Below are 21,429 nucleotides of genomic sequence, written 5' to 3'. Positions count from 1 at the left end.
AGGTCTCGTTCTGTCGCCTGGGCTGGAGTGCAATGTTGCAATCATGGCTCACTGCAGTCTCGACCTCCTGGGTTCAAGCGATGTGGCTGGGACTGCAGGTGTGCACCACCACACCTGGCTAATTAATTAATTTTTTTGTACAGACAGGGTTTTACTATGTTGCCCAGGTGGTTCTTGAACTCTTGGTCTCTCGCCTTGGCCTCCAAAAGCACTGGGATTATAGATGTAAGCTGCTGCACCTGGCACTGAGTGGAGGTTTCCCTAAGATCACCCAAACTGTCTTCAGTTCTCTATAATAAGAATGTATCATTCTTACAAAAATAATAGAGTCATTATTCTGAAAAAGTAAGATTGGTGAAATGTCTGTCTTCAGCGTGGTATCTAGAGACTTGTCAGTCTGATTTAGTAAGAAAGCCTAAAGGACGTGTGTCATGTCACAGGAATGTGCAGTAATAAAATGGAATTCAAACTAAGCAAAAAAGATGTACTGAATTTCAGAAGCATCATGGGCTAGGAATTAGAACTTCTAATTAAAACAGCCTGGGTGCAACTTGATCTATAGCTTCAATGCAATCCCAGTCAAAACCAAACACAAGTTATTTTGCGGATATCAACAAACTAATTCTAAAGTTTAAACGAAGAAGCAAAAGACTCAGAATATCCAAGTCAATATTGAAGGAAAAGAACAAGGTAGAAGACTGACACTACTCTGACTTCAAGACTTACTATAAAGTTATAGTAATCAAAACAGCGTACTATTGGCAATAGACAAAGATGTCAAAAGACCACAATAGAGAGAGAGCCTGGAAACAGATCCACAAAAAGATACTGATTTTTGACAGAGGAGCAAAGGCAATACGATGGAGCAAAGATGGTCTTTTCAACAATGATGCTAGAACAACTGGACATCAACATGCAAAAAATCAATCTAAACATAGACCTTATGCCCTCCACAAAAATTAACTCAGAATGAATCTAAATATAAATGTAAAATATAAAATGTAAAACTATAAAACTCTTATAGTTAACACAGGAGAAAGCCATAGATGACCTTGGTTACAGAGATGACATTTTAGATACAACACCAAATACATCATCCATGAAGAAAGTAATGATGGGCTGGACTTTGTTGAAATTAAAAACTTCTGCTCTGCAAAAGACAATGTCAAGAAGTGAGAAGACAAGCCACAGAACTCTCAAAACTCAACAGTGAGAAAACAACCAACCAGATTATAATAAAAGATGAGCGAAAGATCTGGAATCCTCACCAAAAAAGATAGATGGTAAACAAGAAAACATGTTCTGCATCATATGTCATTAGGAAACTGCAAATTAAAGCAATAAGGTATCACAAACCTATTAGAATGGCCAAAATCGAAAACACTGACAAATGCTGGTGAGGCTGTGGAGCGATGGGAACTCTCATTGCTGGTAGGATTGCAAAATGGTACAGTCATTTTGGAAGACAATCCAATGGTTCCATAAAAAACTAAATATACTCTCATCATATGATCCGATTATTGTACTCCTTTGTATTTACCTATATGAACTGAAAACTTATGTCCACACAAAAACCTGCACATGAATGCTTTTAGTAGCTTTATTTATAATTGCCGAAACTTGGAAGCAAACAAGATGTCCTTCAGTAGATGGTTACATAAATTCTGGTATATCCAGACCATAGACTATTATTCAGCACTAAAAATAAATGAACTATTGATCCATGAAAAGATGCTGAGGAAACTTATGTGCCTAATACTAAGTGGAAGAAGCCATTCTAAAAAGGCTACAGACTTTATGATTCTAACTATTTGACATTCTGGAAAAGGCAAGACTATGGAAACAGTAAAAGATCTGTGGTTGCTAGGGGTTAGCAGGGAGAGAGGGATGATCAGATAGAGCATAGAGGATTTTCAGGGCAGTGAAACTACTCTGTATGATACTATAATGACAGACATATGATTGCACATTTGTCCAAACCCATGTAGGATGTAAAACACCAAGAGTGAAGTGAACCTAACAGAAACTGTGGACTTTGGGCGATAACGACCTGTCAACGCAGGTTCATTGACTGTAACAAATGCACCACTCTGGTGGGGATGCTCTTAGTGGGGGAGGCTGCGCAGCTGTAGGAACAGGGGATATATGGGAACTAGCTGTACTTGCCATTCAATTTTGCTGTGAACTCAAAATTGCTCTAAAAAATAAAATTAAAAAATTCCAGCCTGGACCTTTCTGGGAATTAAGATGGTCCAGTAGAGGAAGGGCATAAGAGATGAGAAGGGGAAGTGAAGGAGCGAGATACGGCTGGAGTGGTGGCCAGGACTTCTGTGGGCATTGGAGAGCCACTGAAGAGCAAGGAAGGGAGGTAACCAGACACTGGGGCAGCTACATGGACAGTGAATTGGGATGGGGGATGTGCGACAAGAAACCAATGAGGTAATTACTGGCAGAGTCAAAGAGTGAAGTGAGCTCCTAGACGGCGACAGCAGCAAGGGAGCTCCATATTCGATAAGGAGGCAGGATTATCCAGAGCTTGGTCCTGGTAGGAAGTAGAGGCTGAGAAAAAAGAGAGGAACCCCTTGAGGTTGCCCTAGTCTTTTTGGACATGGTAATCTAAAGGTGCTTTGGGGTTGGCAGAGATGCCCTCCCACCACGTGATGCACAGGGCTACTGCTCAGGTGAGAGGTGTGGGCTGAGCAGACTGGAGGTGATTTGCCCGTGGCTGGACGGTGAGGCATGGAGTTGAGATATCCCAGGGAGAACCTTCGGGCAGAGACCAAAGTTTCAGAGACAGGCAGAAGAGGACAAACCTACAGAGGAGAGAGAGTGGGAAGAAGAGGTCCAGGAAGGGGTAGTGAGTACCACAGAGGCCAAGGGAGGGAGGGGTTCTCCACAAGTCAGTGTCAAATGCTATAGAGGGGTGGAGAAAGATGAGGATTGAAAACAGGCTACCTCACCACAAGGGATCAAGCCCTTTCCCCTTACCCCTTTCTTTGGGAGGGCTGAATTCTGTTTTTAAGCCAGTAAAAAGGGGAAAGGGATGATTCTTGAAGAAGATATATTAGGGCTGGAACAAACAAGAAAGGACATTTTATAAAAACAAGTATTTTAAAGTGGGCTCCAGACTTCTTGACTTATAACCCGAATAATCATTTAACAGGATGTGACTTACCATCAGTAAGAGAACAGTAGAATAAATGACAGCACACCCACACCATGGAGTATTAACCATTAAGAAGAAGGGACTGGAGCTCTACCAGCTGACCTGAAGAGAACTCTGTGAGGAGTTGAGTAAGGAAAGCAGCACACAGAAAGGGCCTGTAATATGATCCCATTTTCGGTAAAGCAGTAAGAAAAACCTTGTTTATGATTAGAGTGCATGGAGGAAATTATGGAGAGATACACGCAGGGTATGTCTGTATATATATCAGTTATCTGACTAGGAGAAGGGGTGGGGTAACATGGGGAAGAGGAGGGGCAGCAAGTACTAGTGGAAAATAAAACAGGAGGACACTAAACAGCACATAAGAAATAGTCCTGGCCGGGTGCGGTGGCTCACGCCTGTAATCCCAGAACTTTGGTAGGCCAAGGTGGGTGGATCACGAGGTCAGGAGATCAAGACTATCCTGGCCAACATGGTGAAACCCCCTCTCTACTAAAAATACAAAAATTAGCCTGGCATGGTGGCACATACCTATAGTCCCAGCTACTTAGGGGGCTGAGGCAGGAGAATTGCTTGAACCTGGGAGGTGGAGGTTTCAGTGAGCTGAGATCGTGCCATTGCACTCCAGCCTGGGTGACAGAGCAAGACTCTGTCTCAAAAAAAAAAAAAAAAAAAAAAAAAAGAAATGGTTCTAGATATGCATTTATATGAAATTATGTGTATACGTGTGTGCGTGTATATATAATGGACAAAAAATGAACACAAAAAATGTCTTGACTCAAATCCACCCTGAGTTAACAGCACGCTGAGAGCAGCCTGTCATCTGGTGGCAGCTGGGGTGAGCCAGCAAGGGGCCTGGAGTCCCGCAGATGTGCCTGGCTGTCCTGAGAGAACCAAGGACGCCATGGGTGCGGCATCACTGGGAGGGCATCTGGGCTGTGTGCAGCAAGCTGGTGAGAAGGAAACAGGCGTCCAAGGGCTCACTTGCATTCTGGGTGAAGTGCATGGACAGGAGAGGGTATTCACAGGAGAACTGAGATTTGAGAATTAATGGGAACAGCAGATGAGCTGCTGTGGGCAAGGTCTGGGGTGGGGAGAAAGAGGAGGCTGTGAATGCAAGGACCGCACGCTAGGTGTGAATGTTAAAGACCAAGGCCAGGCGGGCACGGGGGAGCCCCACAGGCCTGCCTCACCAGCAGGGTGTGGCCAGAAGTTCCTCATGTCATGGGAGAAAAGGAACCTAGAGAAAACTGGAAATTAAAGAATGACACCAACAAGAGGAAAGTTCTTATCAACCGACACTTTTAATTGCAAGAAGGAAAAACTTTCATTACATAGAACTTTAATTTACATACATTCTGTACATGGTGGAAGTCTTTACCAGTTTGCAGTATCCTGCACTTGAATGCATGATAACAGCTAAGCCATTTGGAGCCCCTGTGGCTGGGACAGCTGCCTGACTCCTTCTGCTCCCTGGGACCATCCAGGCCCACCACACCCTGCTCCCTGAAGAGGAGCTGCAGCTGACCCTACATCCTGTCCCTGATGATAGCGGGGAGCACTGCATTGAGTACCTGGCTTGCCTGCGCCTCCTCCATCCCCCACCCTCGGCATTGGTTACTGACCCTTCCATGGTGGTGGGGGTGCGGGGTAGCATGTGAAGGAAGGGAAGGAAGGGAAGACTGCAGACAGCATTTTTCTGAGGGTAAAACTGTGGAAAGAAGTATGGAGGGAAGGCTGTCTGTGATAAGATGGGGTTCTCTGGGAATGCCCTGTGTCTACTGGCTCCTGGCACCTTCCTGGAAGGGTCTACAGTGCCGAGCGGCTGCGGTATGAATAGGATGCTACTGTGAGTAAGGGCGGCTACACAGGTGACCCCGCTACCCCCAAAGAGCTGCTATGGGGAGCGATGGTGTCAATGAAACCTGGCACAGAGCAGATATCCCAACTCTCCAGTTTCTGTCTGAAACTCAGAACTTAGCTGGGTTCCCTTTTCCACACACTGCTTGCCGCCGTGGCTCATTCTTGGACTGATAGCTGCTTCCTGCCAGACAGACACACTAGGCAGAGGCCGAAGGCTCTCTGCCCTATCAAGTCCTGATAGTTCCCAGCCTCCACTTAGTTGTGTAACATTCCTTCCCTCCACTAGTGTGAAAAAAGTCTGGACATTTCACGGTCTCCAGGGAGTGAAAAATGACAGATGTATTTAGCACTAATGCTTAAATTATGCAGGGCAGGGAAACCAGAGACACTGAGGGACCTGGACAATAGACAAGCTGGCTGGAGGGCTTCTGTTCAAGGCCAGCATTTAGTCACGCTGCGTCCATGGTGGGTGGACTTGGATGTGGTGCACGAGAGGGAGAGCACCTGTCTGTCTCCCTGACATGCTTCTGGAAGAGGCTGCTGGGAACATGGAGACGAGGGTGGGGAGGACCGGGAAATGTCTGCTTCTGGTGACACAGCACATTCCCGGAGGCTCCCAATTTTCATTTGCTACAGGGCTGTCTCCATAAGTGCCTTCACCAGCTTCCCAGCTTCCTGACTCTGACATGCATCGGCTCTGTACACATCTGCAGGTCCAAATATGGAGAGACAGGCCGGGCATGGTGGCTCATGCCTGTAATCCTAGCACTTTGGGAGGCCGAGGCGGGTGGACTGCTTAAGGTCAGGAGTTCTAGACCAGCCTGGCCAATATGGTGAAACCCTGTCTCTAAAAAAAAAAAAAAAAGACAAATATGGAGACTTTCAGCCTAAAGTACAATTTTAAAGCACATCTCTGACATTCCTTCCTTCAACAAATTCTAGCGGGTGATGGGTCACCAATGAAAGGTAATGAGTGTGGAACTTGTATACTCAAGAGCTTTTCTTTCATTGTTAGGAGAGCTCAAAATCCTAAAAGGCCCTTCTGTTTAATAACCGATTCTCAAAAGGTAAACAAAATTGCCTCTCTCTGTGCAAACAGACATGCACCTTTCCCTTTCTTTCTCCTATAACCTGGCTTTTTCTCCTTTATGGACAAGGAGATGCAAACATTTGCTTTGGGGTTTGAACATTTACTATGCAAGTGACTAGGTAACAAGCAAACTCATTCCAGATGGTATTAAAATGACTGAGGCCATCACCTGCAGCTAAGGAATGTGAGGTTTTGTTTTAAAATAAGTGTACACTGAGGCCTACGCTGGGTTTTGGTAGAAGGGAACAGAAAAATCAAGAACTGAAAAACAAGTGACGTAAACTCCAAGGGGACCCACAACTGGAATTGGGCAGAGTCCCTCCTCTGTCACACATCTGGAAGAATGTGGAGGCAGGAAAATGGCTGGACACAGTTGTGTCCAGCTACATTCACTCTTAAAAAGAGTTTTCAAATGGGGAGGGGAGACGTGAAAGGATTTTTATAAAAGTCATATGGTTAGATTCTTTCCTCCTCCACTTCTGTCTAACAGATTTTAAAAACAAAGCCTGCAGAGTTCCTGGCTCACGGATCCCCATCCCTAACTTCTCCCACCCCAACGGGGGCACATCTGAGTCAACAACATCCACCGCTCTCTCCTTGGGCACGATGCTGTGATGCATCAGGAAAATGATGTTATGGAACCAGCTACCTACCTGCCAGCGGTTCACCGCTCTAAGCCTCCACTTACTTACTTGTAAAATGGGAATCTAACACCTACTTTACAGGATTGAGTGAAGATTAAAGGAGATCACGTATATCAGGCACTTTGTAAACTGGAATGCACCAGACAAATATTATTCCTTTCTCTCAGAAAATAAGCCCCACCCTCACCTCTGTGCATTTCATAGACTGTTTTGTATTTCATTGAATAGTGAATTTCTGTTTTCATAAACCGCTATTATTATACATATTTTTTGAAACAGGGTCTCATTCTGTCACCCAGGCTGGAGTACACTGGTGCAATCAGGGCTCACTACAGTTTCCACCTCTCAGATTCAAGCGATCCTCCCACCTCAGCCTCCTGAGCACTTAGAACCCTGTGTGGTTCTAGCTAATTTTTAAAATTTTTTGTAGTGATGGGGTTTTGCTATATGTTACCCAGGCTGGTCTTGAACTCCTGGGCTCAAGCAATCTGCCTGCCTCAGCCTCCCAAAGTATTGGGATTCAGGTGTGAGCCACCATATGTGGCACCACTACTCTTTTTTTTTGAGACAAAAGAGTTTGCTCTGCTGCCCAGGCTAGAGTACAGTGGCACAATCTCGGCTCGCTGCAATCTCTGCCTCCCAGGTTCAAGCAATTTTCCTGCCTCAGCTTCCAGAGTAGCTAGGATTACAGACTCCACCACAACTGGCTAATTTCTGTAATTTTAGTAGACATGGGGTTTCCCCCTGTTGGCCAGGCAGGTCTTGAACTCCTGACCTCAAGTGATCTGCCTGACTTAGCCTCCCAAAGTGCTGGGATTACAGGTGTGAGCCGCCGTGTCCTGCTTGAACCACTATTATTTTACTCCCTCTCCCCTGCCCAAAAAAATTGAGAATAATAATCTCTGCCACTTTTCATCAACAATAATAGGTATGGTACCCATTCACTACTTGACTGCTGGAGAGCTCAGGACATTTGGATAGAAATGCTTCAAACTAGGGCCAAAGTAGCCTGTCTCCTCAGAGAGCTGACTTCTAGGCATACATATCTCTATGGTGGGAGGCTACAAGAAAGTGAACCGAACTCACGTGCAGAGGTTACTGCCACATTACCTCCTAGTAAATGCTCAAAAATCTTATAAAACCACCCCCTCTTTGGAGCCCTGTGGTTTTGCTCTTACTGTGGTGGTGGAGGTGGGGAATTGGTCAGGTGGTCCTATCATCACCCAGCAACCCCGCTTTCTCATCCTGACAACTCTCTTTCCCACACTGGGTCATGCAGAGGGACTTTTGCTGCTTCCAGCTAGAGGGCAGGGGAATCCTGTGGCACGATGCACAGGGCCTTGGCCATTAGATAGGGACTGGCTGACAACCCCTAGCCACTCCCATCGCTCTGGCCAGTAGTAGATTCTGCTTACCAAAATTAACTTGAGAAGAAGTTGAACTACTTCTGTGTATCTAGAAAACCCTCTTTGGAGAAGTCTCCCCTAATACAAATTTACATTCAAGTCTGAACTGAATAGATTTTCAGTAAAATGAGTAGTATATGCACAAAAGTCTCTACTTATCTTCTGCTACAATCATTTTTGTTGAACTAAAAAAAAAAATGGGATTTAGGGGACTTTCCAAGGGAAAGCCTCAGAATACCAACACATGCAAAGGTTTCTTAGTTTCTAAAGTTTTGATCTGAAGTGGGTATTTTATGGACGTTTAAAAGGGCAGGAGTGAAATGGGAAAAGGAACACAGAGTAACTCACAGAAACAAAGCAGAGATCTCAATCATCAAAATAGTTGCTTTGTTCCTAAGAAACTCTTATGTTAACGGGTATAATTTTTAAAAACTCTCAGGGGGCTCTAAAGCACTTGTTTATATACAGCCCTTCCCCACGTGTGGCCAGGGTAAGGATGCAGCAGAAGGCTGTAAATGCTTGCACAAAGCCAGCCTCTAGATGATCCCTCTGACTTAAAACCTCCTAAATCATAACTGCATAGCAGCATGACTTTTATATGTACAAAAGTTTTGTTTTTCCTGTATTCATCCACACAAGGGGCTGATTAAGAAAAAATTCCCTCAGGTACAGCTCATTCTAGTTTCACTGAAGCCCGCGGAGGAGGCTCTTATGTTTCCACCCTGAGCTCTGTGAACTCTGCTTGTCCTTTGCAAGCCCACAGACAAACAGGCCATTCAAGTGCTCTATGATAATGATCCCCACTGCTGTTCATGAGATGCACAGAGAAAGAGGGCCTGAGGGAAGAGGTGCAGGCTCCTCCAGGAATGAGGAGGGCCTCACAACCATCTTCACTCATCACTGTCTGCCTCTGATCTATAATTCTAACCAGACACCTACTGTATCCCTTTGATTTCTGCAGTTGAGAACTAGAGGCCAAAGTGGAGTTTGTCTTTTCTTCATCTTGGCAATGGCATGAGGCCAGGTATCCAGTGGTGTCAATAAAGGAATAATAAAGAGAGGGGAAAAAAAGGAAGAGGAGAACATCATTATTTACACCTTCTGATTGTACACACCAAAAGCACTGGGGAGAAAACAATGCACAGAGTGAACCATCCAATCAGAAACACACAGCTTTATATTATTACAAAGAAGAAAAACACCTCACCTTGTTTCCCAGCACAAAGAGAGAAATCATTCTAAGACAGAGATCACATAGTCAGCTGCACGCCCAGCTGACAAACATTTTGGGTCTAGATTTCCTCCCTCAACCACATTACAACATCAGCCTTGACACATCTGTAAAACATCTTTTCTGCAGATACTCAGACCCTAAAGATCAAATTAAGGGAGGCACCCTCTCCCCAGGCCAGCTACTCTAACTCATACCCCTCTGAAGACATGTGGTAAAGGCAACACAGTTGACAAGAGCAGTGCTGCCTCAGCAGTAGTGGACTCTGGTCCCGCCAAGGCAGGAGGGACTAGAGCTGAGCTTCCGAGAAACCATCCAGATAGGCAAGGGAGAAGGGGAGGGAGTATGATACGGGTATCAGAACCCGATGAAATGGAAGAAAGCATTACTTTGGGAGTTACCATTTCTAATTATTATATAATCAGACTCCAGCCTGGTATCATAGAGACTCCAAGGGCCATGGACAATGGGAAAGAAGTGCACTTCCTGGATGTAATTCAAAGTTATCTGACCTTTTCCCACTGGTTCTAGATTCCATTTTGCTTGGGAAACTACAGCCATCAGCCATGGCTTTCCAAAAAGTACAGGGTGATGTGGCAAGGAAGATGGGAACAAGCAGGCCCACTGGTAAAGGATGTTCTGACGTCAGAACCTGCTGGCTGCCCTCTCTGCTGCCAGGGAAGGAAGCTGGCCATGCAGGTGAAGGAAGGCACCAGCCCTGTTTCCTGCCTGAGGGGCAGCATCAAGGTTGTAGTGCCCAAAGGCAAGGAAGAGATCAGTCTCAGATGGGTGCTGGCAGTGTCCTAGCCAAGTGGCCAGGCTCAATCTTTGCTGAGCCATCTGTGGGAAGAGTCAGGAGGGCTAGGCCCTGGCCCCTGCCTGGCAGATCACAGCTGGCTCACACATGCATGCAAAGGGCAGGTAACTAAGTAACCAGCCCCTGGAAAGCAGTTTCATTGTTTTTGTTTTTATTTTTCCCCTTCAACCTTGTTTTCAGCTCTGGAAGCTGTTCCTGTGCACAGTTCTGTTTCTTACAATTCTGACAAAGTGGTTCCATCGCAGATGACCAAAGGCTGGACCCCTCTGGCTATAATGTAGACCTTCCAGTGGGTGGCACCGGCATACCCTTGAAGGGAAATAGCAACAGGAAAGCATGTAAATGTCAGTGGGTAGGCACACCTGTGGGCACCAGCAAGGAGGGTCTGCCAGAGCCGGCCCTCGGGGTACACCGCAGAGTCAAAGACAAATCTTTTTCTATTCAATTTAGTTTCTGGTTTTCGCTGTTGTTGTTGTTGTTTGAGAAATGGAGGTCTCACTATATTGCCCAGGCTGGTCTTAAACTCCTGGGCTCAAGTGATCCTCCTGCCTCATCCTCCCAGAGCACTGGGATTATAGACGTGGGCCACCACGCCTCGATTAAAGACAAATCGTGCTCTGAAAATCTTCTGGTACTTCCTAGCATAAATGTTCCTAGTTATTATCAGTCCTCTTCAGATGCTTTATCACCACCCCTCACCCAGGGAATTGTGAATCAAATTTAGCAGGCTTACAAAGGCAGGCTGCTCTAGATGAGGCTGGTGTTGAGCATCAAATCTTAGCTTTTACAGCAAGAAGACAGAATAGATTCTGAGGGGGCACAAGACTTACTAGCCAATTTTCTGGTGTTTACCTATAATACAGTTTCATTACAGAACATCCAGATTAACCTAAACCTAAACCAGCACTGCCCAAATTGGGTTCTGCAAACAGTAGTGTCCTGTGAGATATTCCAAAGAAAACAGGTTCCATGGCCAAGTAAGTCTGAGAAACACTAGGTTTCTCCAGGGCTTTTCAACATCTCTGATACACTAATAATATACTAGGCATCAACAAGACAGGCATTTCCCAAAGTCGACTGACTCAAGAGCCCTATTTGCCAAGGGTCTTTTCAAGGGACTTCTGGTCCTACCTGTGGGGTCATGAGTAATCTGAAGAATCGTTTAGGAAGCGCTGACGTATTGTTTGAGTGGGCTATGAAGGTAAACCTAAAAACTTTAACCCTTCAATAATCCCCAATGATGCTGAACATCATTGAGCCTAGAGTTTACAATACTTTTATTTTTTTTTGAGACGGAGTCTTGCTCTGTCACCAGGCTGGAGTGCAATGTCAGGATCTTGGCTCACTGCAACCTCCACCTGCCAGATTCAAATGATTCCCTTGCCTCAGCCTCCCAAGTAGCTAGGACTGCAGGCGAACACAACTGTGCCTGGGTAATTTCTTATATTTTAGTAGAGACGGGGTTTCACCATGTTGACCAAGATAGTCTTGATCTCCTGACCTCGTGATCCACCACACCCAGCCTAGTTTACAATACTTTAAAAATTTATTTTAATTCATTGTTTTTAGAGACAGGGTCTCGCTTCATTGCCCAGGCTGGAGTACAGTGGTGTCATCACTTCAGCTCACTTCAGCCTCAAATTCCTGGGCTCAAGAGATCCTCCCAACTCAGCCTCCTGAACAGCTGGGACAACAGGCGCATGCCACCATGCCCAGCTAATTTTATAATTTGGTAGATGCAAGGTCTCACTATCTTGCCCAGACTGGTCTCGAGCAATCCTCCTGCCTTGGCCTTCCAAAATGCTGGATTATAGGTATGAGCTACCCTGCTCGGTCCCTAACAATACTGTCTTGTACACTTAAAAATTTGTTGAGAGGATAGATCTCACGTTAAAGTGTTTTTACCATAATAAAATACAATTTTTAAACAAACAAAAAAAATGTCTTGATGGGAAATTTATTCTAGAGTACTCTGGGCCCTGCTAATCTTTTAAGGAAGAGTACTGAGTAGAATTCAACTTTTACTTGGTGACTCCAGAAGGGTCATGATGGGCAACGAATGTCCTATATAGTGACTGCAGATGTTGTATCTGACCCCCGAAGGTTTTCTGTTGATCTGGAACCCCTCTCCCCTTCATCTCCACAGGACAATGTACATTTTGTCAAAAATCATAGAACTTGCATGTCATGGTGCCATTCTTTTTGGTTTTGTTTTTGAGATGGAGTTTTGCTCTTGTTACCCAGGCTGGAGTGCAATGGCACGATCTCAGCTCACTACAACCTCTGCCTCCTGGGTTCAACCAATTCTCCTGCCTCAGCCTCCTGAGTAGCTAGGACTACAGGCATGTGCCACCATGCCCAGCTAATTTTTGTATGTTTAGTAGAGACGGGGTTTCACCATGTTGACCAGGATGGTCATGATCTCTTGACCTCGTGATCCACCCGCCTCGGCCTCCCAAAGTTCTGGGATTATAGATGTGAGCCACTGCGCCCGGCCGTGGTGCCATTCTTAAGGGTCCTTAAGGTAGTGGAGCTGCTATCTGTCCTACAATACTGAATGATTCTTCTTCTTGATCAGGGTCTGCTTTCCTGACCTCATTGTTAACTGTGGCAGCCACAGCCATCACATTGATTTCTGACACTGCTTCAGGCACTAGGTGGCTTCCCCACTCCCCCCATGCCCCCTTTGTTTTCCCAGACTTGCTCTCTTCTTCTTACCTTCAGTCCCCATCCCTCTCTGTGTTCTGTCATGTGACTGTCAACTACAGGGGTTCTTTCTTTCTAGTCAACAAACCAGCCAGGCACAGCACAGCAGGTAGCATGCTCTGGATGTCACACTAATTGGACTTTCTGCACCAGCATTTGATGCTCAAACCTTCCTTGATCACTGCCAGACATTTTTTCCTTTTTCCCTAATTCTGTAATTGGTATTCTGGTTGCTTGTGGGAGCCGGAAATCTGGAATTCAGATAACTAAGGTGTTTCTGTAGTTGTCTAAACTGTTAGGCATTTGTAAAATATAAGACAGGAACTTCTTCAAGCACAGCCACACACTCCAAACCTAAATATGCCACAGAGATTTTTGCAATAGTCATCCCTTATGCTAAGAGCCACTCCGTTATAGAAAAAAGATTTCGAACAATTTCCACACAAGAATCCTCCTTTTTGTAGGAAGTTTCCCAAGAGCCAGGCCAGCTGTGCTCCATTAGTTAATGCCTGATTTGTACATTATTTTTATTTTTCATTTCTAAATTGAATAAAAGTTACACAATTTAAAACTTGGCATAACTTGCAGTCCAGTTCCTACCCTCATATGATGTGTGAGGTTTCCAGGGATTTGGGGGTCTTCTAAGTGGGTACAATTAAAAGAATTCAATTGGAAAACCAGTCTGGGCTCTGCCAGAGATTCCAGGTCTTGCCTAAGCTTTGAGAGGCAGGAAAAATGAGGTCAATAGTGAAACTCGCAGATTTATTTGCTTCTTCCAAGAAAACTCTGCTGTCAAATTGATTGCTACTGACAGCAGTTGATTCAAACCTATTTCTTTGGAACAGATTTTTGGGATATAAGGCACGGGACAAGTCACATTTGGGAAAACACTGAGCCAGAGTCAAGGGTGAGTCATCCATTTAAGGCTGTGACTTGGCTGTGGCCAAAAAGGTAACATTTCTTTGTGCGACCACTGCCCTTATATACTGCTTGGTATTGCTTTATTTGCAAAATGGGTATACATTCCTGGATTGCCCCTCTCCTGGCTTGACTGTGTTCAAGCAGACACTTAAGACCTGATGCTCTGCTCGACTGATGGTGCAGCCCTGGGGTGGTCATCTCTCCTCTCTGAGTCTCAACCTTTTCATCTATAAAACAAGGGATTGGTCCAAATATTTTCCAGAGTCCTTCCTAATTTGAAGTTTCTATGATCAACAGACACATGTGTTCTGCATGTTGTATGTACAAGACATTGCTTTCTGCTATGTTTTCTCATTAAGTTGTTTTATTTCTAAGCATAAATGTTGAGCCTGTAAATAGGAGAATGTTATTTTTGATTCTACTAAATAGAACTTTTGTGAAGACAGTATATGATTCTTAAAAAAGCTTTTGAATATAAAAACGGAAAAGATCCATGGCTGACCCTGCCCTCCTGAGGCCCTACATACCGATATCCCCCGGCTCTATCGGCATAGCCACAGACTGACAATGTCTTCGGCACTGGAAGGGAGGGATGAGCTGCAACATGGCCTCACCACTGCCAATGGTAAACAGGTCATGCATCTTATGCATCTGGAGGAAAGAACAAGGAGGAAAGGAAAAGGAAGGCAAAGAAAACAAAATAAAAGCAGCAGGTTTGGTAAATAAAAATGCTTTCACATATGGCTCTGAGTTTCCTACCCTAAGCAAAGAGGAAATGGAACCAATAACAACATTTGCAATTATGTCCAAAAGACAAAACAACCTACTTTTTCCTAAGAATGGCATCTCTTGGCACTAAAACCAGAGTAAAATCTTTTCTATGGGTTCTCCTAAAGAGGCACTGTGTGATTGAGTGGGCAACACCCTCAACAGGAGCCCCAGAGTAGACCCTGCATGCGCTTCATAATTTGCAACTATCTTTGGCCATAGCTTCAAAGTAAGCCAAAGGAAGATACCGAATTGCAATTTAACAAACGTAGTTCTAGTAGAAACCAACACATGGTGGTTGAAGCATACAACGTTCTGAGATTCTGGTTTGATGAAAACTTTTTAGATAGACAATTGGCATATTCTTTGGGCACTCTTCCATGGAATATTATTTCTTACTACCAGGGCTCTGATAAGAGGTGCACAGCAGCAAGTTAAAGTTTACACTGTCTGGCAAGACACAGGTGAGCAGATATGCCACACTACCCATTAAAAACTAATGACACTAGGACTGGCCTCTGCCTGTGGAAACTAAGGAGACAACCAGCATATGCACCTGCACAGGTAACTACTGCACTTCTGAGGGCGTGCTACTATTGGCAACAGGAATTAAGTGTAACCTGCTATGTGCCAGGGAAGGAGCTGTGAACTCTGGGGATGGGGGTGGGACCAGGGCAGGGAATAGGGATAACAGGAGAGGTGGGTCTTGCTAGGACATTTCTCCTTACCTTAATGATGACAGAAACCCTGGGGCCCTCCTCTCCCGTCTGCTCCTCCTATCTCCTGCCCTTCAGAGAAACCCTTTATATGCCCATATAAAGTGGGAGCCAGAAGTCTGACTCCCTGGGCCACGTCTTGGTTTTCTCTTCACCACTCAGGGCCTCCAGAGTCTTGAGCTTTGGCCCCATCTTCCTCTGTTACCAACCCTGGTCTCTCTGCTGCTGCCACAGGTCCTGCCCATGATGTTTCCATGGCAACACCAGAGCCATTTGACCTGCTAATGTGGTGACAGGGACAAGCGTGGTGTCTTTGGCTGGCCCGCAGTTGACTGGTACTAATACTGGCAGAAGCCTTAACATCTACAGTCTTGAAAACAATGTCAGAAGACCAAAACAAGTGGCTGGATCCCTTCTTCACACAGGCCTGAAGTGGGCAGGGTCACGTTCCTCCATTCCCAGGATGGAAAAAACAGACAACACGGTGGCACAGGTCAGCCCTAGGCCACACCGTAGAGTGGGTGAAGTGGGCCTTGGAGCCCCTCACCTCCTCCCCCAGTGCCGCCTAACAGTCAGGTCCTCACTTATGTCCCAAGGCTGCCTTTGAACACTGGGCCCCCAGAGACGTGACTTTACCAGGGCCCAGGGCCCAGGGCCCAGGGATGTGGACAACAGGGTGGAGTAACAAGGCTGGGGATAAAGGAGAGCTTGGGCCAGGGTGGGGAAACAGATTCTCTAAGAAACTGGGCTCTCAGGAGTTTTGCCTGTTTGGCCACTGCCCTTTCCAAAACATCCTGGAGAACCACAGGATGACTTTGATAAGCATCTGAATAACTCTGTATTTACTCCTTTGGCTGAGCTCCTTGGTACTGCGCAGGCTGGAGAAATTAACTTTGGTATTCAAGCGGTAAAACCAAGAGAAAGATAAAAGCCCTCGCCCAGAAATATATTTACGAAGATGAAGTCATACAAGGGCCTGGAACTCTAGCCGGCGACAGCAGGATAAACTTCTTCAAAATCTGAGGCGAGAGCCCAGCATCTCCACCCCAGTGCTGGTTGGCAGAACTTCTTCTAGACAAAATGATTGTTTTCATAGGCTTTTAAATTCCTTTAACACAATTCAGCAAATTTGGAGCCAAGTAATAGTATCAGGAGGTGGAAGCCACAGTCCAGAGCTGGTAGGGGGCCACGGTTTGGGAAATTTTTTTTACAAAGGAAAATGCATGCTTTTAATTCTCCCAAACCAATCCAGGCTCAAAAACCTTCCTTGGGAATGAGACTCAACAAAAGGAGCAATTCAGAGAAAAGTAAACAGACACAAATGCAGAACAGCTTCTCCCAGTCCACTGGCCCCAGAGACATAAATTTGACACTGAGCACTTGGCCCCAGACTGAGGTGGGAAATGATAGGGGCAGAGCAGGCTTTCTATCCCAGCTGCATTGCCTGCCTATCAAATCATTCCCAGGCTCCCACACTTTTTGCCTTTCAAGTTCTCTATCAGAAATCTCTTAATTGTTTATTTCTGGTGAAAACCACCCTGGGGGTGAGAGGGTAAAGGTTGTTTCCTTGGGCAACTCACTTAATGTCTCTGGGGCTGTTTCCCTATCCACAAAATGAAGAACTTATTCTATTCATCTACATGCTATTCCTTCATAGCCTTCTTTTCTTTTTTTTAAAAAAAATGGAGATAGGGTCTTGCTATATTGCCCAGGCTGGTAAACTCCTAGGCTCAAGCAATCCTCTGGCCACAGCCTCCCAAAGTGCTGGATTACAGATGTGAGTGACCACCATTCATGGCTGCTTGCCTACTTTCTAACTTAAGGTAGGAAAGTCAGGCTACTTGCACACTCAAGTCCTTCAAATTTTAAGATTTCTCTTCCTTTAATATAGAAAAGTAGCTTGCCTCAGGTGTTAAGGGCAGAAGGTGGATTTGCAAGGTAACTAGACTTTCTGGAAACCCACCTTCATGACACGGTGGGCCTCTCCAAGTCTCCTAGCCAGCAGCAGGAGGGAAGAACTAGACAGTGTGGGTGTCCCCTCAATTCACCCTCCAAGCCAATATGCAGGGAAGGCCTTGATTATGACATCAGTCCAGCTCCCAAATAAGGAAAATTCTAGATCCAAGTCCTCTCAAAGTTTCCTACCTTACTCCCCACAACAGGTTCCGGGTGAAGAAGGAAGCACTTGTTTAAAGAGGCATCTTTAGGAAATGGCAGCTGAGTGAAAACAGGAAAAAGCTCACGTAACATTTGTGATCTGTTCAGAGGTCTCCTCCTGTAGCAGTTTGAAACAGAAAAAACGGAAACTGGTCAAGCCAGCACATGACTAAGAGAGCGCCAAGTAAGGGTGGGGAAACTGTGGGCGGTGGGTAAAGTGGGAAAAATATGAGTACAGTATGTTAAGTAGCAGGTCCCTGAAGAATCATTGCACGGAGTCGATGAACTATAACATGTATACACAGAGGCATAAACTCTACAGCCATGATTTGAACATGTGGGTGGAGTGTTGCTAAATTGCAGCTAAAACAACATATAGAGGAAGGAAAGAAACAATCTATTCATTCTATCTTGGAGAAGAGATTGAAGTAAAAGCAGGCCAGGCAGGGGAAGGAAAGAAGAGAGGAGGAGGAAGGGACAAAAAACATGACCCTTCTTCCGAGGCAGAGGGAGATGCAGGGGAAAGCCTGCTCAGCTTGTTCAACTGGGCACTCTAGCACGCAAATAAATGGCACATTTAAAGAAATATAGAAGCATTAAGAAATTAACAAAAGGCCTGAAAAAGCCATTTTAATTCCTTTGGAACGGTTCTAAGATGGAAACTGGCTTTCTTTTCTTACTAGACAGCAACCTTAACCACAAGGAATGAACCATGGCTTCTGCAGGACACAAGAAGGAACAGTAGGACAAACCTGGGTTTTAATCCTCACTGGGTAACCTTAGGCAAGTTACTTAACCTCTCTGTTTCCCACTTTTCTTTCTCTTTTTCCTTTTCTTTTCTTTTCTTTTTTTTTTTTTTTTTTGTTTTGAGACAGGATCTCACTTTGTTACCCAGACTGGAGTGCAGTGGTATGATCATGGCTCACTGCAGCTTCAACCTCCCAGGCTCAAGCCATCCTCCCACCTCAGCCTCCCAAGTAGCCTGGATATTTTTTGTAGAGACAGAGTCTCCCTATGTTGCCCTGGCTCGTCTTGAACTCCTGGGCCCAAGTGATCCACCCGCCTCAGACTCCTAAAGTGTTGGGATTATAGGCACGAGTGATGCCTGGCTACTAATTCCCACTTGTCTGATCTGAAAAATGACAACAATCATTCCCACTTTCCAGAGTTATTATGAGTGTCTCCAATGAGCCACAGACACTAAGTAGCAAGGCACACTGCCTGGCACAAAGAAGTGCCAAAAAATGCAGTTCTCCTTCTATTATTTGTACTCTCTCGTCGGCCCCCCACCTGAGGTCCCATTCTACATAAAATGCCAAACACATACTTTAGAAATACATTATGACTCTATTAGACAAACTTGCTGGCCCCACCCCAGTGGCGCCCCTCCTTCTGACACACCTCTTCATCCATCCCCTTTATGTCTCATCATTGGTTTATCAGTGGGATCCCAGCATTGGACCTGTAGTGTGCTGGGCCCGTGGTAGCGACTCAGTGATAGCTATTACTGCTTTGTGAGTATTACTGGTCTGCCCCTTTTCTACTCCCAAGCTAAGTGCCTCCCCACTTTTTTTGAGACAGAGTCTTACTCTGTCACCCAAACTGGAGTGCAATGGCATGATCTCGGCTCACAGCAACCTCTGCCTCCCAGGTTCAAGTGATTCTCATGCCTCAGCCTCCCAAGTAGCTGGGATTACAGGCATGTGCCACCACACCTGGCTATTTTTTGTATTTTTAGTAGAGACGGTGTTTTGCCATGTTGGCCAGGCTGGTCTCCAACTCCTAGGCTCAAGTGATCTGCCTGCCTGGGCCTCCCGAAGTACTGGGATTACAGGCATGAGCCACCGCACTTAGGCCTTTTCATACTCACCATGGATAAGGAAATGGGAACCACCGTTCAGGGAAGCAGCGCCACCACTTGGTGAAAAACCCTTCAGTGAAGCCTTCTGTCACCTCGGGGTACTGGCACAAAAAATGCTGAATCTCCTCAGATGACAAGGGCTGTCCCGTCTTGGCAAGGCAGGAAACAAAGCAAAACAAAACAACACAGAGTTACTTATCAGAAATTTCCTAGCGCTTGACCTAGCCTTTAAGCGAGCAGTCAGTCAGTGGGAGACTCAGGCTTCTTGCTCACCTTGATCACCAGTGGATGGAGCCTCTCAAATTTCCTTGGGGCGTCTTCCAGGAGCATCACCTTCAGAGGTTCCTGGGCACAGCCAGTACAGTTGGCAGGAATGGGCTCTGACTCATTCTGCTCACAGTCCTTTGTCCACCAGGGGTCAACGTCTGAGAGAGGAAGAGACATGGAGAAAGCAGATATTGAAAGAGTACAGCGGATACCTTAAGTAGCTCCAGCAATGAAACAAGAAAAGAAAGACATCATCATAATTTTTATTTATTTATTTGAGACAGAGTCTCACTCTGTCACCCAGGCTGGAGTGCAGTGGCACTGTCCAGCTCACTATAACCCTTGCCTCCTGGGTTCAAGGAATTCTTGAACAAGCCTTCTGAGTAGCTGGAACTACAGGTGCATGCCACCACATCTAGCTCATTTTTGTATTTTTAGTTGAGATGGGGTCTCGCCATGTTGCCCAGGCTGGTCTGGAATTCCTGGGCTCAAGTGATCTGCCCACCTTAGCCTCCCAAAGTGCTGGGATTACAGGCGCAAGCCATTGCATCCAGCCCATAATAATTTTTAAAAACAAACAATGGTAAGCACTGGAGACCGCTGAAAACGTACATATAAAATAAGTAGCCTCTGAGGAGGGAGAGAAGACAGGGGCAGGAAGGAAGGGTACTCTTCTCTGTATACCGTTTTATACTTTGTGGAAAATATCTTTCAACATGTACATGCATTTCCTAAATCAAATCAACAAATAAAGTATAACAGCTGGGAAAAACATTCAGCTATATGGAGCTAAACATGTAGTTCTCCCAACATTTTCTAACTCATGACCCATATGGCCAAAATGTCTATAGCACAGTGGGGCTGGTGTAATAGAAAGGTGACCCCACCATCACTGCTGTGCCCTAATGCACTTCTCACATGTGCTAGATGTGTGCCTAGACCCTTGGTTCACAAGTACACATAGGAGCCAGAACTCTGGGAAGGAAGAGTGAGAAAAGGGCACAGAAGAGGGAAGGGATAGAGAGGGTAGACAAGGCTTTTCTGGAGCCATCTTTGGAATAAAGTGAATTGCATCTGTCTATAAGATGACCCTCTATCCCAACTCAGGAAGGGGTGAGACTGCCAGCCATAGTTTTCACCTCCACATGCTGGTCAGAAATGGAAGACCCCCAACCCAGACCCTGATGGGAATGACAGTGGCTCCCTGACACGCCTGTCTGGTTTGGCTCCTTCTTTGAGGGACTCTTCTCTCTGCACAGCCTTTCCCCAGTTTCCTCTGTTGCCATCCTGTTTATAACGTTATTCCATTATTTCTTGTTTACTTTCTGTTCCACTTTGAATTTCATCTGTGTTCTCTGAGAGATATGTTTGTTTTAAACTCTGCTTTGAATCCAGAATGTTTCAGAATATGGTCCTGATTAAAACCCAGTGGAAATCAAATCAGGAGAGAGCCTAGAACAAATGATAACAGACAACCAAATGTGGCTGAAATGAAGTCAATTCTTTAAACCAATAAACATACTTGGAAACTGACTCTTAACCACAAAACATTTTCTGTGGTTGTCAGTAAGCACTTTATCCTTGTTTTCCTCGAGGTAGTAGTAGTGGGGCATAGGAAATCCTCGCCAGGGAAGGACCATGTTTGTTCTTGGCCCATCTCCTGAGCATCCTCGATCTCTTGCAGACAGTATCTGCTTCCTGGAGGCAACTGCCACCTACCTATCTCAGCCAGTCTCAGCCTGCAGGAAGGTTATCAGCCAGAGGATTACTGCTATACCCCACCCCTGGAAGGGCACCTCTCCTCCCACAGTGCTCC

The 21,429-nt window shown here is 45.5% G+C and overlaps 1 protein-coding gene and 1 long non-coding RNA gene across 4 annotated transcripts in view; one reads left to right on the top strand and one right to left on the bottom strand.

Annotated features, from left to right (window-relative positions):
• Nucleotides 1-4,451: 4,451 nt before the first annotated feature.
• The window catches only part of C4H6orf89 (chromosome 4 C6orf89 homolog), a 44,423-nt gene continuing 27,445 nt past the window's right edge, over nt 4,452-21,429 (bottom strand). For all 3 annotated transcript variants that reach the window (XM_054253935.2, XM_035295500.3, XM_035295498.3), the window contains 5 exons: nt 19,620-19,771; nt 19,356-19,495; nt 17,474-17,603; nt 14,372-14,495; nt 4,452-10,526 (listed from right to left, as the gene is read on the bottom strand). In XM_054253935.2, the coding sequence (XP_054109910.1) occupies nt 10,432-10,526; nt 14,372-14,495; nt 17,474-17,603; nt 19,356-19,495; nt 19,620-19,771 (641 nt within the window). In that variant the 3' untranslated portion in view covers nt 4,452-10,431. The remainder of the gene's footprint in view (nt 10,527-14,371; nt 14,496-17,473; nt 17,604-19,355; nt 19,496-19,619; nt 19,772-21,429) is intronic.
• Nucleotides 17,477-21,146, top strand: LOC128931759 (uncharacterized). Its single transcript, XR_008480631.2, has 3 exons — nt 17,477-17,669; nt 18,169-18,268; nt 21,009-21,146. It is a non-coding gene; the product is annotated as an uncharacterized LOC128931759 (long non-coding RNA).

Source organism: Callithrix jacchus, chromosome 4 (assembly GCF_049354715.1).
Source record: "Callithrix jacchus isolate 240 chromosome 4, calJac240_pri, whole genome shotgun sequence".
In the NCBI taxonomy this organism is placed as follows: Eukaryota; Metazoa; Chordata; class Mammalia; order Primates; family Cebidae; genus Callithrix; species Callithrix jacchus.
This window is presented reverse-complemented; position numbering and strand designations above follow the sequence as displayed.